The following is an 18,415-nucleotide window of genomic DNA, read 5'->3' on the forward strand; positions in this document are numbered from 1 at the left end:
ATGTTCCTACAGTGGAACAAGCAGCACCTAAAACCCAGGGAGGGGCTGGGGCTCGAGGAACCAGCCCACCACCTCCTGCCATCGCAGCAAAGCCATTGGGAAAAGGGGCACGGGTCCCTCCCCGGGGATACCCAGCTCCTCCGGCCGGACCCCACCTGTACGAGGGATGGGCTGGGTTGCCATCACAAGGGAGGAACACAAAAATCCTCCGCCTGCTCGTGCCACGTCAGCTTCTCACCAGCCCATCTGGCGTCTGGTTTGCTTGTACCCGAGACCCAGATTCTCCAGGCGGGCTGGGACTCTCCAGGGCGTGATCTTTCAGAGATACTGAGCTGTTGCAGCATCAATTTACCTTGTGCGGAGTTATGAAGTACGGCTGGGGGAAAAAAAAAATATTAAAAAAAAATCCAGACTGCAACAGAAGGGGAGGGGCGAGAGGAGAAACAATGTCATCTCGCTGATGAAGGTCTTAATTGAAACCCAAGGACTAATTGCATGGCCTGACAGGCTTTGGCAAGTGAAGGGAGGATTGAAAAGTAGGAATTTTTAAGAACTGTCGTAGGGTGAGGTTGGCTCCAGAGCTTGGTGCTAAAGCAGAACGGAGCAGAGGCCGGGCTGGATCTCCTGCCCGTGCTGCGCAGCTTTGCTGCACCGGGGGGGCAAGCGTTCGCACAGAAGACAGGCCTTGCAGACTCTTGACGTGGTGGCAAGCTTTTCCTGGCGTAGGGAGAGGGGTCAACTCCTGGCACAGCCCTTAAATGACCTGCATCAGTCGTGCTGTTGCCTATCACCGACCTTCACCTCAAGGCTTCTTGCCCAGCTCTGCGCTGAGCCCAAGGCTTGCGCCGCTGCTGCAGCCAGCCCCAAGCACAGCAAGCACTAGATAACAAGCCTTTGAATAACAGATCCCCCCAGGACTATGCTTCCCTCAGAGGCATTTCAAGCTCTTGAGTTCCTTTTATTGGTCTGTTGCAACTAATATTAACCCGCAGGCACTTAGCTCCAGCGCTACCACCAACCTGTTTTTCCAGGGTATGCGTAATCACCTCATTACCATGCCAAGCGAGGGAGTTTCAACAGGCAGCGAAGCCCCATGGCTACTAATCAGTGCCCAAAGGTCGGAATACGTAACTCAGAGCCGGGTCCCTTCACTCCAGGCACCTCAGAGTGCTCCGTAACGCTAAAGGGAACTTCACTCTCTAGACGTTGAGGGATGCTGAGCGTTGCCCGGAAGTTTTTGTCGGATGGACGGCTTCGAAATGCTGTGGTGGGCTGCATGTTCCCCATCTAGAGGTGCTGATGGGAAGATTAAAGTTTAGAGAGACTCACACTCATGCACAGGAGTTAGTTGCTCCACTACACTGCCACCCACTAGACTCACAGTCCTTATCATCTGCCTATTTCCTCGCACCCCCAAAGCGGGTACGCTGCTGACAGCCTAGCAAGGCTCAAGCCCTCTAACGCGGTAAGAACACCAACATCCAGCCCCTTCCCTCCCCCATAAGAGCAGCCGCTCCCACCCCAGCAATGGGATCTTGTCGGAGAGCTGCGAGCATGACTCCTGCAAGCAGCAGGAGCACTGCTCCCCAAGCAGTGGAGCACGTTTCAAAGCTCTTCTCTTGTCATCGGTGATGTGAAGTCACTGCGGGTTGGTGGCGGAGGGTGCTGCAGCGGTTTGGCCAACAGCTGCTTCCCAACAGAAGCTAAAGCATTTGATACGCTCCCATTCCCACTCCCCCCCTTCCCTCAGAGACCTCCGTTTGTAAGAGCATGTGTGTCTTTAGCCTTTCTGTCTCACTGACAGACACAACGTGGCTCAGTACTGGTTGGATCCCCCCACGCTATCGCCGGAGCAAGAAAGCAGAAGTTTTGCCGATACAAAACCGACAGAGAACGAACCCGGATTCTCTCCAAGACGAACGAGGAGGGATGAGATCAGCCCAGCGTGTGCAGAGCGCGACACACAAGGGATTTGCCAGCAGAAGAGTTTAGGGCCCGTTCATCTCCATCAGCCACCGCAGCAGGCCGGCAGCGCTGCGAGGAGACCAGCAGCTCAGGGGGGACCGCACCGAGTCTGTGCTGTTAGCAAGACCCCACGAGCTGAGGTGCTAGAAACGGCCTGGCCCTCCACAAACAGCATTTATCTCTGGGTCAGCCCAACTGCTCGCGGATAAACGCCGCGGCAAGGTTCAGTCGCTTCCACGCTCGTCACACACGCTGACGTGGGGGAGAAACAAGCCCACGCGTTACAAGCTAAGCTTGGGTTCGACGGGAAAGCACCGACCTGCTGTGGCCTTTTTTGTGCAGCCCCTGAAGTAAAACACACTTCAGCTGGCACTCGCCTTTATTTGCCTTTCCCCCTTCCTAGCTGTGCATGTAAACGTAACAGAAAAACCAAGTTTCACTCTGTTACTTACAGTGCAATTACAGTATGTGCGTGGCCCAAAAGAAAAGGGATTCCTGAATACGTTTTCCTCAAAAAGTAACCAAAAAAACGTTACTTTCAGCCTTGTCTTTAGCTGAAAAAAAAAAAACCCCAATAGCTTGATTGTTTCCAGATATAATAATAATAAACTCTGGTCTCTTTCTCCTATGTAAATGTTTATACATTCGTCCCTTTACAATGAGATGGGCACCAGCAATGGTCTGATGGATGCCAAAGGAATAATTGAATTTTATCTGGGCGTTCATACATTAAAAAAGGAACATGCTGTTCTTTGTGCGTGTCAGACAAGAATAACTAACGACAGACACTCCTGGAGTTTCTTGGTTCCTGGTTTTTCACCGAGGTGTAGCCCCGGCCCTTCTCTTGGGTATCGTTTTAGGCAAGCCACTTCACCAGTGTGTCTGCCTGCGAAATACTTGCCCTCCTCCCTAAGGTACTTTTGGACCCCACACAAGAAAACCAACCCAGTATCTGTCCAGCAACCCTCAAGAGTCTTCAGCAGACTGTCAGCCAACGCTCAGAGAACCGAGGTGCCATCACAGTTTGGTATCAAAGCGTCATAGCTGGCATTTCTTAAGGCCACGGCAGAGCCCATCACGTTCTGACCTCCTCTGTAATAATGCAGTAGTAATAATCAGCAATCCCTGCTTAGGTGGGAAGTTTTACCTTTTCTCAGAGGTTTCATTCGCTCAACCAACACGTGACAGCTTCCAAGGCTTCCACGGTCACGCCAGCAAGAGATGGGCCAGGGTGGCCAGACAGATCCTTGGCTGCAGGGCTCAAGGAGCGCTGCATTTGCCTTGTTCATTCTGCCGAGCAGCGGCTGCAGATGCACCACCATTCATTTCTGTCTCAAGTCCAAGGGCTGCAAACGCTCTGGTGCGAAGGGAGGCCGTCTGGGTGTCAGTCCCCACGCACGCTGTTCGTTCCAGCGCTACGGCCTCGTTTGGTCACAGCTGACAGCCAAGACTCAACTTTCAGGCCAGGCCGGTTTGCCGTGGCAGCACCCTCCCATCACACAACCCAAGGACGGCTGCCAGAGCCTCCTGAACCAAAGCTGTACGACCAACCGCAGCCTCTGCTGGCTCATCCAAAACCCCGGCTCTGGGAAGAAGCGAACCAAGCTGCGTGCCCAGGTCAGCCCATCCTCCCAGCAGAGCAATGACAGCCCTGGGAAGTCAACATCTCCCCTGCAACCCGCTCCCAAAGCCTCCTCTCCCTCAGCTCTGCGAGGCAGGCAGCGTGCTGCCCGCAGGAGGCTGCACGAACACGCTGCTGGGCGCTCGCAGGAGCGGGACAGTTGGCCCATCCCGACTCACAGGTTCCTTGGAAGCACGTCTCTTCCAGTCAATGCCTTCTCCAGTCACACTTAGCTTGGCACAGAGCACCACCGGGACTGCGTTCCAGAGCCCTTGAGGAAAAGGTGAAAGGAAAAAAAAAAAAAACCTCGGATTATCGCTGCACACACTCCAGCTCGTCTGATGTATCTCGTTCCCTGATCCAAGTCTCTCTACCAGAGAAGGGAGAGAATCTTCTCCTGTGGCTGCGGCAGCACTGTACAAAGCTATCCTTCATCCTCGGCACTGCTGCAACCCGGCTTCAGCTCGGGGAGAGGATTCTTTCAGGGTGTGTATCTGTATTTGGAAAGGCAAAAAAAAAAAAAGGATAAAGTGCATCCAGCAAAAAGCGTGTCTTCCCCTGCCGGGTTGGGCCTTTGGAATCGTGCACGGGTTTTTCAAACCCGCTATTTTTCAAACGAAAAATAAATAAATAAAAATAGTAATGAAACCAAAATCTGCAAACGCAACCCGGCGGCAGACAGATTCCCCAAAACTCTGCACAGGAAAGCCAGGGACATCATACAGACACAAAGGATCAGATGTCCACGAGATCAAGGTATGGTAAACTAACCCCAGCGACAGGACAACAGGGCAACCGATGCCATCAGCCAAGGAAGCACCACGGATTCTTTCCTAGGTTATCCATAAAGGGTTTGTGTCCACCTCTCGCCTGTTGTTTTGCATGGAAGGTCCCTCCCTATCAAACAGGTTTTTATCTTGGCAATTAAATCACACTGGCAGCCTGCTCTATTTAATCTTTATTACATTCCAATTAGCCTCGCAGAACTTCGCGCTGCTCTCCTGAGAGCTGGTTCCCCGGTGATGCTCCTGCCAGAACAATACCCACGGCACCCCGGATTTCTCTGCACAAGGACAGCCAGTGCCTTCTGGTGTCAAGTCATCACTTGTTTGCTGCAACAGACACACTTGTATCCCATCTGTTGTCCCTACGGACCGCAGCGCTGCTCTGCTGGAAAGAAAGCGATGCCTTGAAGAGGGGCTGAGGCAGCGAGGAGGGGTAAAAATACCCTTTGAGAGCTTCAGACATCTTCCTCCCGTCCTCAACACGCCATCAGGTCATAGGGTAGGACGTTTCATGGGTCATAAAGAGTTCATTTGTAGGACAAGTGCTTTTCTTGGCCAACATGGGAGAAACTGAACTGGGAGATTCCACAACAAAGGCAAAACCGGCTGCAGCTAACATAACAGGAGAACTCTCTTCCTTTTTAATCAGGGGTTACAGTGGCTCTCATACAGACAAGGTATGAAAGGATTCCCAGGTTTTTCCAGGCAGTGCAGCCACATCTCAGGGCTGTTTGTGCATCTTGTGACCACTACCGACATACTTCACAGCAGGAAGAGCAACCCCTCTTCCACAGCAGGAGAAAGAGAAGCAGAACAGCTAGGATGGGATTAACCGAGAAAACCAAGATGATGTAACCAAAGAAGTTTATTGTAGAAACCCTTGGAAACACATTCTGGCCCCAGTCAGGGTAGGGAATTTGGGACCAGTGAACCATGGTGATGTGCAGTTTGTCTTGACAGACTCAAAACAACGTTTGAACAAAAACATGACAGTATTGTATAAGCCAGCCTCAGCAGAACAAGTGCTTGGACAGCAATCCTGTTCCTCCAGGCCCTCCCACAACCTCCAGGGGAGTAACAGCACATCCAGAGCATTCATCAAGCAGGCGTATGGAGACTGGGCAGCCCAGAGGCACTCAGAGTAGGCAAAAGCTGGAGTGCCAGGACACCTTCCAGACCCGCTGACTGCCTGCCGCATCAGGCTGGATTCAGTGGGGCTAACCACTGCTCCCAGCCTGCTTCTTCACTCCCAGAACAGCCCCAACAACCACAACAACTAGACTGAATCTTCGTAGAAAGTCTTTGCCATGGCATGTGCCACTTTTACCACCTTCTTCTCCTTGGCATCCGGGCCCATGTTGCTGCGGGCCAGTTTAATCCAATACTGCTCCGTCCTGGCCAGATAGTCTGCGTGCTTCTCATCAGGCTGAACAGATGGGTGTTGCTCCTCTCCTAGCACACGACGGGAGGGAGAGAGAAAGAGAGGTCACAGGCAGCTAATGAAGGCAATCTGCTCTTCCACGTGTCAACCCGGCCAAGACTACTCTTCAGCTAATGTGTCTCAACGTAATAGCCTAAAAACCCACCAGTAACCAACGAAAACTTCTCTTCTACCCTGAGAACAGTGTACTAAAACTTTCCTTTTGCTGGAAAACTCAGCTGGATGACGGTGAGGCCGTCCAGGCTGGCAGCAAAACCAGCAGGCAGTGTACTAAAACCCACTTTACGTTAGCATGAAGACAACATTCATCTTAATCATTACCTCCCTCATCTTCACTCTCCTCTTCAGAGCTCTCCTCTTCCTCTTCGCCTCCCTCCGCACCTTCCATGTCATCATCCTCTTCATCCGACTCTGACTCCTCCAGCCATTCCTGTGCTTCTTTGGTGAGAAAGAAAATAGAAGAAATACATAAGGAGCTGTTTCCTGCTCCTACACACAGAGCTGTCACGGAGGATGCCAGGGCGAGGTGAGACAGATGGGCTCCTGAAGAGCCCTGCTGCATTCCTTGCCCTCGCAGATCCACTGGCTGTACCGGGCCTGGCTCTGATGGGGAGCAGTGGGAAGAGATGAAATCGGAAGGAGTGAACAGCACAGGACAGCTGTGGAAGAACAGCTGGTCAGTGCCAACGCTGACAAGAGTCAACGCTCCTCCCCAGCACTTCACGGTTCCGCAATCACGAGCAAGACCCCCTCCTCTCTGCCCTCTGCCCATGGCGCACGCGCAGACTGCGAGGTTCCACAGCAGGGCCACCCTCTTTTCATCTCTCTCTACAGTGCCTAGCACACGACCTGGGATGAATCACTTAGCCAGTACCCTAAGAGACAGGTTGCTCTAAGATAGACCCACAGTTTCTTCCAATAACGAGCAGAAAACCCATCAAATCCATCTTTGCTGAGGTCTCTCAGGTCATGCTTTCTGCAACGCTACTGAACGCTCACGTAATGACCATGTCACCAGGCATTCAGGGAACTGACTTCTACGCTTGCCACAGCCCCCAAGGCAGCCTTCCCAGCTTGGGAACAGCCCAGCAGGGCACGCAGAGTATGCACCAAACACACTACTCATTTAAGGTGCCAAGAGCTAACCCTACCTAATGCCCACGTGCTTTGCAGTATCCAAGACCCTCACTGCCCCAAAATGGTGAGGACAGACCTCCCTGTCCTCTGCTGAGTGGACAAGCATGGCACAGCAGGACCTCCCAGGCCAGAACTTGCCACCAGTGAACACAGACTGTTTATGGGTCTTGGTTTTCCGAGCAGACAGACCAGAGCTCACTCTGGACAGTGATCGCAAAGCTCTAAACCAGACACGTTCCTGCAGCGACGGTGACCACAAGACACTGCGTATCACATACTCCCAAGTTTTTTCCCATCCAGGAAAAAAAACACTACTCAAAGGCTCATCACCACTCCCTGAAGAAGCTTCATAGTTGGGGTTTTTCCCCCCCTATCTCTCTGTAAAAGCAGAGAGAGATCCCACCACCAGAACTTACTTGGATCCATCTCCACTAGCACCTTCCATTCTTCCATCTTGTGTAGGTCGATGCTGTAGAGGTCACTGAGGGTGAACTGGCGATCACCCACCTCAAACATTCCCCCGTACACGTAGAGAACTCCATGCTTCACAGCCAACATGGCATTCGAACGTGGGCATGGCTCAACTTGCTGGCCCAAGGCTCCCTCTTCCTCCTCCTCCTCCTCCGATGCAGACCTTTCCTTCTCTTCTGCAGGTCCAGAGATCACCTGCTTGATTGTCATGACAGTCCCATCTTCTGCCACCACCTCTTTGACTATCTCCACCGGCCCTTGTGGAGGTTGCTTCTCCAACTCCTCATCTCCAGCACCTTCTGCCTCAGCTTGTTTGCCGCGCCTTCGCTTCCTCTTCTCCGATTTCGGTCCCTGTTAACAGGAACAGGGAGCAGAAGGAGACGGTGTGTGAATTGTGCGCACCTAATAGCACGTACAGCAGCGAACACAAATACTATGGCTCCTGCTGGGAGGGAGGGGGGAGAATTCAGTTATTTTTCACTACAACTACAAGTCTCCAGCGATAGGTGGAACCTCCCACTTGGCATGAATTTCTCCCAGCCATAAAACAAGGAGCCTGGAGAACCCATGGTGTGGAGGTGCTTCCTCTATTAATGGCAGCACGTGCTGAAGAGACAAAACAGCTCTTTTGCTCTCCGGCTTGCAGGAGACACACAAAGAATCCACTAGTCTGTGACAGGAGGAAGAGAAAAATCACAGAATCACGTATCAAATAACACACCATTTTGTGAAAACAATTGCTGGGTGCTAAATTACAGTGCATTACCAGGAAGCACTCCAGGTCTTCCAAGTAGTGTATGAAAGGGCTGGAAAACAGTCAGCTAGGAAGGCAGAAGCAAACATCTGAGTGCGTGTTTGCCTGTTATTATGTGATTGACTTCTCCTTTTTGAGAACAAAGCTAGAAACAGTGGGGGTGGAAAGAAGGGAGTTCAACCAGTCCATTTGCACCTCACTTCTCCCTTGAGAGTGGTTCAAACAAAATCAAAGATCTGAGCTGAGGGCCACATTTCTGAAGTTCTTAGGAGCCAAGGTTAAGATTTCATCTCTTCTAGCAGCTCATCAATGCTGGGGAAAAGAGGGAGGTTTTTTGATCCCAATGCAACACAAGATCTTTTCACGGTAGCTTTTACCGAACCATCTCATGTCAGACTTACACACCTGACCTGGAGCTGGCCTCCAGTAAAACACCGTACCTATGTTTTCATGGTGCTTTGTTTCGTTTCGCATTACACAACAAGGGTGCACATCCAGCCCGACTCCTGGAGGAGCGGCATCGCCTCCCGAACCACCCTCGCTTTGTGCTCAACCATCAGGGCTCAGGGGCTTCCTCTCTCCCCAGAAGGGTGACGGTCTGCCTGACACTGCGGAAGCAGGGCACGGAGGGAACAAGGAGCTATGTGGCAGGGAAGGAGAGGGGCAGCATAGAGAAAACTCAGTTGGTTTGGTAGCAAAAACCTGCTAGAACTGCGCATCCCCAGCTTCATTTCTACAGCCTCTCCCTCCCTTCACAATCAGCGGGTCACAGACCAAGGCAGCTGCCACACCTCGTGGCTCAGCTTCTGGAGCACCCTTAGAAATAGAGCCTGGCTCCATACTGCAAGAAAGCTATAAGAGGTAAAAAAAGGCCCAAAGGACACGTGTCAGATGATCAAGGAGAAAGAACTTAATATATCTGTGTTATTTTTAAAACGAAACCTTTAGCTGTCCAGGAAACCAGCGGTTTTTCCCAATGTCATAGAAATAAATATCGTTGAAGAAGTCTCCTTCAATGCTCTCTTCCTCTTCTTCATCATGCACGCCTCCAAACAGAAGGGAGCGGTTGTTGGGACCAATTGCCACGGAGAAGCCAGACCTGGGAGTGGGTTTCACTCCGGAGGGGCTGAGCCGACTCCACGCCCACTTGTCTGCTAATAGATAAAAGCAAATACAGGCATCAGCAAAGGAGAATCCCGATCGGTTTTGTACCTTCCAAGGCCCTTGAGTAATCCAGCAAGTAACTCAACGACCCATTTTGGACAGTCTCAGAACTGCAGAGCGTGCCCTCCACAACAGCCCTGATCAGAACCACTTGCGCTTCCACTTCTATCACATGCTAAACCGCACGTCGCTTCTACGCTTAGAAAGCTGTTGGCTCTTCAGTAAAAGCAAATGCAGAGAGCCGCCTTTAGGGTGTGCTCTCTGGGGCAAGGAGCCTCTTGAAAGGTGTATACACCTTTACAGGAGGGTGGAGTTCAAACAAGGACTGATTATATACAGCCTTCAAGCACCACGGAGGTGTACCTCAGTTATCCCCCGGAGCCCACCCCATCAATTCTCTCCATCTCACCCTTCTACCACAGCACCTCCTCTGCCAACCTGCACCGCTGCCTTAACCCCCCAAATAAGGACAAGTACAGTTCATTGCAGGGAGAGCCAACCACACTTTAAAAAAAAGGGCTCAGCAGCAGGAGAAGGCTTGTGCTCTAAACCCTCTGCTTTTGCTCCAATCCTTTCTACTCTGGATTTAGAGCAAATCCCGACAATGCAGGCTGGGAGAAGCAGATGCACTGCCTAGGCACTGTGTTTCTGAAGGAACCGCAATTTCAACGAGATGAACTATAAATAGGGCATAATGCAAGCAGGGTCTGGAACCCAGACAACATATGTGACCAACCCTCCTCCCCAAATACCACTTTAAGATGGTCAGGTTGAAAGAAATGAATCACAACTTTAACATTTTAGGAGTTCAGCTCAAAGAATATCGTCCCATTCCCCGAGCCAAGGACAAAATACACTCTCTCCTAAGGAAAGTGATGGAATTCCTATTTCTGGGGACATGCACAGATAAAACAACCAACCAACCAACAACCACTCTTGCTAATGTCCCTGCACCAAATAATCTGATGAGATCACACCTCGACCTTCTTTCTTAAGAGTCTCTGTGAGACATCACTACAAAAAGAGTTTGTCAAAACTGGAATTTCCAGCGTGGAGAATTCTGGAATCCTCAAAATTTTCTGTTGTGAAACAGAAAAGCCGTGATCAAAATGCCCCACAGAACAGGAATTTCAAAATGTTGTTTTAATTCCCTCCCACATACAAACCAAAAAAATCCCTAAAATACTTTTTCTTCTAGTTTTTCCTGAAGCTGCCTGTGCAGGCCAGAGCTTCTCACATAGTTACGCAAGGAGCCTGCAGACCCTCCACTCCGTCTCAGACTATTCCAGGACCAACTGGGAGGTGTCAAGATAGGCAACGCTGTGAGCTAGAAGTGATTCTCTGACAAAAAGCATACCCCAACCTTCCTTCAGAGCTCTGCCCGTTTCTCCACCAGCTCCAATCCCCCACAGTGTGTCAGAGCTACCACTCACCTTGGCTCTGAAACCAAGTCACCTGGAGCGGAGAACCACGACTCCTCACAGCCTTTGGCTGACCAGAAAGCTCGGCTCAGCAAAGCACACACAGCCTCCTCTTTTCAGGCTGTACCATGAGGTGTGAGAGGGGACAGAACGGCTGTGCAGAGCGCAGTCTGCAGCAGCAACAACCACCTGCTTCCCATTTCCCTTCAGGGAGCACAGCGGCGAGGAATTCTGCCTGTTCTGATGATGGCCTGTCCTCCTCCTCCAGCACACACGAAGAAAAAAGGAACAGAATTCCTCCAAGATCCCCCTGCAACTGCTGTTTCCTTCACTCTAGCCCCTTTCTTTTTAACCTAGAGTCGCAGTACACAAACGCACTGAGCTACTCCTGGGAAGAAGAAACATTTAAATCAACTCCTCTGCTGTGTTTAGCCCCAAAGCAAACACTGGGGCATAGTGCTTTTCATTACAAGAGAAATTTTGTTCTAGGCTTGGGGTTTTTCGGTCTGTTATTCAGAGGAAGAGAGAAGATTTACATTCACAGTCCTGCAGCGTCCCTTCCAGCGCAGCCCTCCTAGCTACAGCAGTAGCTTACCTTCCTCCTTGCCTGCACCTTCAGACTTCAGCAGGAACATATCTGTATGCAAGGTGCCTTTGTCAACATCTTTCTTAATTCTCTGCAGAGAAAGGAAAGACAGGGATGCTCAGTGAAAGAGTTTCAGCGGCCCAAAACACAGGAAGCCCAACTTTTCAAGGCCTAGGAAGTCACCCACGCCAGAACAGCGGTATGTGCCGTCCTGAACTCACGACCCCAGAGATAACCCTCATCACAGCCCCAATCTGTCCATTCCCAACCTGAAAATGCAAACACTGCGACTGGGCAAGGAGAAGCCACACAGGTAGGCACCCTGTGGCTCTGGAGCATCAGGCAGCTCGCAACCATAGCGGTCAAACCAGCGCTACATTCTGGGATGAGCCACAACCAACTTCTGCCTGCGACAGCCAGGCAGGGCTCTCCAGGCTGCCACGCAGATCCTGAGACTCGTGGCCGTACGAAGACTACAGGATGCAATTTAAAGGGAGGAATTTTGGCACACAGAGAAGAGAAATCAATTGTCAGGAGGGATTAAAACTGATTGTTTTGCGGAAGGAAGGAAGGAAGGAAGGATGGGCAGCACCATGGAAACAGGAGACCCAAGGTCCTGCCTTTTACTCTGCCACAGACAGGATCAGGCGCTCTCTAGGGACTAATTTGACATCTGTGCCTCTGCTTCTCCAGCTGTAAAAGACAGCAAATACTCACTCCACCAAAGTGGCACACACGACAACTTTCCACAGGGCTCGCAAGGCCCTCTGGGACTCTGCCCTTGAATGCTGAGCAGAAGCTCAGAGCGTCCGTGCCGAACCCGACTGCAAGGCCCAAGTTTAAGCACAGATCTGTGACTAGCACACAGGCTTCCAGCCCCTGCCACCCCCCCATCTCCATCCCACTCCAAGGCAAGCAGAGGTGACGGCCCGCTCTCTGCGCCACAGCCCGACTCCAGCTGTCATTTTTTAGCATTCAGGGCCCCACAGAGCCTTGAGCAACAGTTTTCTCCTCAACAGGAACAGAGCAGAAGCCCCACTTCCACCCCTACTAAAGGCAACAGCAAGACACCAGCAAGAACAGGATCAAGTCTCGGTTAAGGCAATTAAATGCATCATTTTAAATGCGATTTTCCCTTCCTCCTTTCACTGTAAGCCCCTGTACTCCAGCGCTCACAGCGACATGCAGCATTTGAAAGCAGCACTGTTCACCACCACTGCAGGAGGTCTTTTACTGATGTCATTATCCACCCATCCTTCACACAGAGCTCCCACTTCCTCGTAATTCCCTTCCTCCTGGGGGCAATGGGAGCTGCTTCCAGCCTGCAGGCAGTGCATCCCAGCAGAAGCCGAGAGGGTTTGGTCCAGTTCCGAGGAAGATGAGCAGGGCTTGGGCACACCCGAGAGCACAACAGCACAGCGCTGTCCTGTTCTTCCTGCACATCTGCACCCAACCCTGTGCCTTGCACCTGACAGCTTTTGTTGCTGCAGGGTCTGCTGTGCTGGTACTGCATCGTACCCAATTTGTAGGAACGGTATTCAAGTCCCAGAAAGTCAGAAGAGAGGAAAAGTGTGTTTGAGGCATTGTACGACAACGCTGTAACTTGGACGATGCGGAGACGCCCCAGGGAAGGCCGATAACGAAGTGCCGGAGGAAACAGGAGAACTCTGCTCGCCGTTGCGGCAAAAAGGAAGCTTCAAGTTAAGGGCCGGGGTCTGCCTGTAGGGCTGCCTTAGGAAATCTGCACGTTTGGGGCTGCGGCTCGCTCGTCTTCCTGCTCTCCACATACACCTAAGCACTCTCATTAGCAAACTGAAAGGCACACACTCTTCAAGACAGGATGTCTACGCTGGAGAGACCATCTTCTGTGCAACCACTTCAACGCAGTCAACAACTGCACTATTCCACCTGCTGTCCTCAAGCAGCAGAACATCAGGCACGCAAGGGCCAGGAAGCTTGTAGGAACAAGTACCACTGACAGTCCTGTTTCCTGAATAAGAGGTTATACGGCGACGACTCCTTCAGCCACTGCCAGTTCTCCAGCACATGGAAAACAAGCAAGACAAGTTTTTGCATTTGTGAGAGGTTCTGAGGCACGGCTAGAGGACCTCTGGTGTCTAGGAGGAGCTGAGAGCTTCCCACTTTGAACTAGACCCTCAAGAGAGAGCTATCAGGGCAGGAAGGGAAAGAAATGCCTTCTAGGAAAAGTGCTGTTAAGTCTCAAGTGCACCAATTCACAGCCTGGCAGTGCATGTATTGTGGCACCTACAGCAGCAGCTCTCAAGTTCAAAGGGCTGCGAGTTACTGTGCGGAGCAAGTGCCACCCTCTGTCAACGTCACACTTCCCTGTCTCTGTCACACAGGTCTAGAGCAGCAGCAGTCACCAAGGAGCTGCAGGCTGCGGACAGCTGAGATACAGCAGCCTTTTTGGTCTGTCCCCCACCTTAATCGAACCCCGCTCCAAGCCTCACCTGAACCAAGGGCTGTCAGGGATGGATGGGCAGAGGAGAGGGAGGGAGGAAGAGAGAGAGAGAGAGGGGCAGGAGCCTTCACACCTCACAGTGCTGAAGTGCCTGCTCATGATAACAGAAAGGGTGGTTATTTCCTCCCCAGTCCCAGGCAGGCTGCAGTTTGTCCTTAAATGCTAGACAGAGCACACATTCCTGCGTGCAGGGGACACACAGGCTGAAGCGTGCAGAGGCACAGCTCGATGTGCACTGTCTGCACGAAAGGAGGGGAAACAGCAAACACTGAAAGCGCAGTTGGCTTTGCTGTCACACAAGCTGTGTAGAATAACTGCATTATTTTTCTCCCGAAAACCACATGGCTCCCTGTAGTAAACACACTGCGTATGCAACGTGACAAAGCTTCTTGGGCTGAGAAAACCCCAATGAGGTGGAGTGGGAGTTAGTTATTTGTTGTCAAAGAGATGCCTGTTTTCCCCAACTCAAAGGCAGACGCTTCACCAGCAAGCAGCACACCGTGACTGGAGGGACGCCTGCTTGCCCTGAGCAAATCGCTCCATCAGTCACAAGAGGCTCCTGTTCTCCTGCTGTCCTTCTTGCCTTGAAGTTCCAGGTGTTTGCTTCCAAACACAAAACTGGTTTGGATACCCACAGCCTATTGCTACATGTACAGGTACTTTAGCAAGTTACAGGAGCTTTACATGCATTAGCTAAAAAACCCAACACCCAGCTCCACTGACAGACAGCAAGACGCCTGTTTATCCCCCTGCAAAGAGCAAGGAAACTGAGGCACGGAGAGCTGCTCCTGAGAAGAAGGGGAGTCAGGATTCCCCCTCTATAACATGCTAAACGTGTCTGATGGATGTATTTTGCCACTGTTGATCTCTTCTAATTAGCAGAAGCCCTCAGCAGGCAGAACAACAAAGGGAACCAGTGCCACCAGACCTTGCAATTCAGGCAAACACTTCAGCCCTGCCACAAGCAATCTCCTGGCAGAATCCAGTTCAGATTTGCAAAGCTTGCCACTAAAAAAAAAAAAACCCACACCAAAAAACCCACTCCAAAACCCAAAAAAACCCCCACATGCCAGTCGTCTTTGGCATCCCAAGGCCTGGCACACACCTAACACCAGCCCTCCCATGGCTTGTAGGCTGCTTGCACCTGCAAGGTAGAGCAGTGTCAGCCTCCAACACCTCCCGGCTGCATTCGTCGTGCCAGTCAGGCACAGTGTGCTCATGTTGCCTAGCAATAGGGAGGTCTCATTGCTTTACACGGCCAAAAACGCAGCTTGCTGCAGCAAGCCCCATCCCCAGCGTGAGAAATGGGTGAGGACATCTTTAAGATCAGCAGGAGAGCAAGCCTGAGCTCCTTGCGGGATTTTGAGGTACATTTTAGGCACAGCTGACAATGCCCCGATCTGTAAGGGATCGTAGAAATTCCCTTTATCATTTCTAGGCTGAAGATGAAACAGATGAACACGATTATTCCAAGAATAATGCATTTTAAAATATCAGGCACGCTCTTGTCAATCTGCACACCAGCATCTGAAGTTAGCTGCACTCAGGGCTGTAAAGTTCCTTTTTCACCATTTGCATCCTGGTTGTTCAGCACTTGATCATCAAAATCTAGCGGCTGGCACAGGCAAAGTCATGGCTGGGTACCAAAGTTCTTGTCCTGGCTCTGCATACAAGCACTGGAGTGCCCTGGACAAGTCACTTGATCTCTTCTGCCTCTGTTTCCCCAGCCATGAAAGACACTTTCTTACTTGGGTCCCATGAAGGGAATTCAGCAACACAGCCCGGACTGACAGACCGTACTGAAAACCGACCCTCCACGCTCAGTTCCGCATGCAAGTGCAGAAAAATCAAAGCAGGGACGAAATCTCTCTGCTTCTGCCTTCCCAGCTCATGATGCCTCCCGACCAGACTGAGGACAGACAGATTGATCACTCCATCAGGGGAACTGCAAGCTGACAGTGTTGCTCAGGCTTTACAGAGCCCCAAAAGCCAGCTGGCTACGAAGATGCCTACAGTTCTACCCATAACCATGAATCTCATGGGCTTACATCTCTTTTTGCCCGAGGCAACACGCATTATACCACACCGCACAGCTACTTGGGAGTACTTCAAAGAAGATTTACAAGGGCTAAGGGGACCGCAGGATGTAAAGGATCAGAGCTGCCCATCACAGGAAAGCAGCCTTGCCACACCACAACTCTCCTCCAGCAACGTGACAGCCATATCATGTTGATCCTAAATAAAGGAGTTAGGAGGATTTTCACTCCTCTTCCCTCCAAACCAATTCAAACCGTACACATGCTTGGTAGCAGCTCTGGCCTCAGGAGGCCTCCACACCAATCTGCCCCTTTTTTTTTTTTTTTACAGCACATGTGCAACTCGGTCCTGCCTCTTACTAGAAGAGAAGTCTCCACATGACTTGGTGAATGGCGCTTTGCTTGGACACATGCCTGGTTTCATATGCAAAGATGTCTTCATGTGCCCCAAAATGTTGTCATAGCACTCCTGAAGGTAGTACCTGCCTCTCTAATTGGAGAGAAGGAATAGGTTCTTCTCCTGTGCCTGCCCAGCTCCAATTAAGTATTGTGTCCTCCACTGCCCACCTCTTATTTCTCCCAAGAGTACTGCAGCCAGTGACTCCGGGAGGAGTACACACGCCAAACACGCTTTCTCCACTTTGAAGTAAACCCAGCGAGGCTCAACTCCACAACAACAGGCTATAAGCAAAGATACAACAAGAATTAAATAGCCACACATTAATGAAGTTGTGTTTCTCCTACGGGGGCCTAAATCCTGCTGGACTGAGTTTTCAGGAGCCTGTTAAAAGGTTTGTTGCTTCTGCATCTCAAGAAAAGCTGCAAAAAAATATTCTGTCCGGTGCTTTGGTCAGTTTGTAGCTTGACTGCACCTTTCCTGCCTGACGGTTCAGTGGTGCTACCAAATACACAAGCAAGTCTCTGTGAGGAATGGCACATGGGAGAGAAGCAGACTTAGGTCTCTATATTCTAAAGGAAGTAGATTCATACCAGGAGTGGTTGTTTTAATCTAAAAGCTGCTCTTCAAGCTGGAGAGGAACCGTACCCAGCTCTTATCCTTGCTCAGCACCTTGCAAAAAGGCTAAGGGCAGCTTTGCGTTCCCCCATCCCTTCTACTTCATTTGTATTAGCTCAGAACAACCCAGAGCAGTGCAACAAAGCCCACCCTCAACGTGGAATAGAACAAACTGCAAACATGCATTGACTTTTGTATTTCCACAGGGCTCAGCGTGCACTTGAAACCCAACTGCTTTCAGTAGCCACGAGAGATCTGCATCTAGCATGGCTCACGCTTCCTTCCCACCCTTAAGAGTGAGGAAACAGGACAGAGAAAGGAAGAGGACAAAGCCCTTTTGGGTAGAAAATGCCTCCGTATTGTTACTGCTATTTAATCAAATGCGCATCTGATGAGGTAGAGCCCGAAGCGCAGGCCGTGAGGAGGCACAAATGCTTCTAAATATATAGACAGACTATCTTCTCTCCCCTTTCCCTGCTTTTCTCCTTTGTTCATTTATTCACTTCAGAAGAACAACGCGTCCTCCTCCCCCAGCGACACGCTGCTGGAAGCGATGCCTTTCCACGGAGACAGTAGCAGCAGGATTCGGGTCTTCTGTCTGCATTTGCAACATGAAAAGCTTTTGCAGGAGCCTTTTGCTCAATGAAATATTTACCTCCTCCCACCCAGCATGGAGACAGGGATACTTGGTCAATGAGGACATACGGTCTAAAGGGCTAGCTAGTATAAATTACCCTGATTAACAAAGCTGGGAGCAGAGCAGAGGAAGCCTGGTGCTCATCAGAAGTCTTCTTTGGCTTATTGAGTTTGCTAACTGGTGCTGCTCCCTTAACCCTTTCACTGATGGAAGAAAATACAAGTCTTCTGGCGGCTGCTGCTTTTAACCTGCAAGTGTTGGAATACGGATGAGGACCACCTGAGAATGCTTTAAGTTGGCAGGAACCACCACTGGTTACTGTTCCCCAAAAATGACATTTCTCCCGGTTGCTTATTCCTACCTCCTTATATTGGATTAGATCAGCAGGAAAAATAGAAAATTCATTTTAATCAAGGTAAGCTCCTTGATCAGCGCACAACTGCATGAAGAAAGGCACTATTAAAGGACAAGATGCCTCTTTTGGAAGAAGTAGTGGTTCACAGCAGCCTGAACCATCCTGTGCGTGAACAGCCCAAGGGCACAACTTCACCTTCCCTCCGAGCTGGCACAACCACAGGCTAACACACACCCTTGTTACCAGCGGTTTTTGGGACATCTGGCAGCTGCCTGCCATGCAGGAACGTCACCAGTGAGAGCAGCGGGCGGTTGTGGGATGACACCACGAGCGCTGGAGACAAGGCTTGCGGAACTCAGCAGAGGGGAGCAGCAGTACAGAGATCCCCATTTTGCTCTCCCAAGCTCTAAGCCCACTGCCCTCTCCAAGCAGTCAGAACACTTGGGCTCCACAGCCAACTCAGGTCAAGACCATCGCAGCAGCCCCACTTGGGCAACCTCAGTTCGTCACAGTTTAGTTTTCACTCTAGCCCCTTAGTTCTTCCA

General features: G+C 50.9%; 1 protein-coding gene across 1 annotated transcript in view; it reads right to left on the minus strand.

The window, feature by feature from the left end:
- Positions 1-5,218: 5,218 nt before the first annotated feature.
- KLHDC4 (kelch domain containing 4) overlaps positions 5,219-18,415 on the minus strand; it is a 28,975-nt gene continuing 15,778 nt past the window's right edge. The window contains exons 8-12 of the mRNA XM_086468966.1: positions 11,355-11,436; positions 9,117-9,325; positions 7,366-7,771; positions 6,134-6,250; positions 5,219-5,823 (exon numbers count right to left, since the gene is read on the minus strand). Of these exons, the coding sequence (XP_086325092.1) occupies positions 5,648-5,823; positions 6,134-6,250; positions 7,366-7,771; positions 9,117-9,325; positions 11,355-11,436 (990 nt within the window). The 3' untranslated portion in view covers positions 5,219-5,647. The remainder of the gene's footprint in view (positions 5,824-6,133; positions 6,251-7,365; positions 7,772-9,116; positions 9,326-11,354; positions 11,437-18,415) is intronic.

This window comes from Leptosomus discolor, chromosome 8, assembly GCF_034619465.1.
Source record: "Leptosomus discolor isolate bLepDis1 chromosome 8, bLepDis1.hap2, whole genome shotgun sequence".
NCBI lineage: Eukaryota > Metazoa > Chordata > Aves > Leptosomiformes > Leptosomidae > Leptosomus > Leptosomus discolor.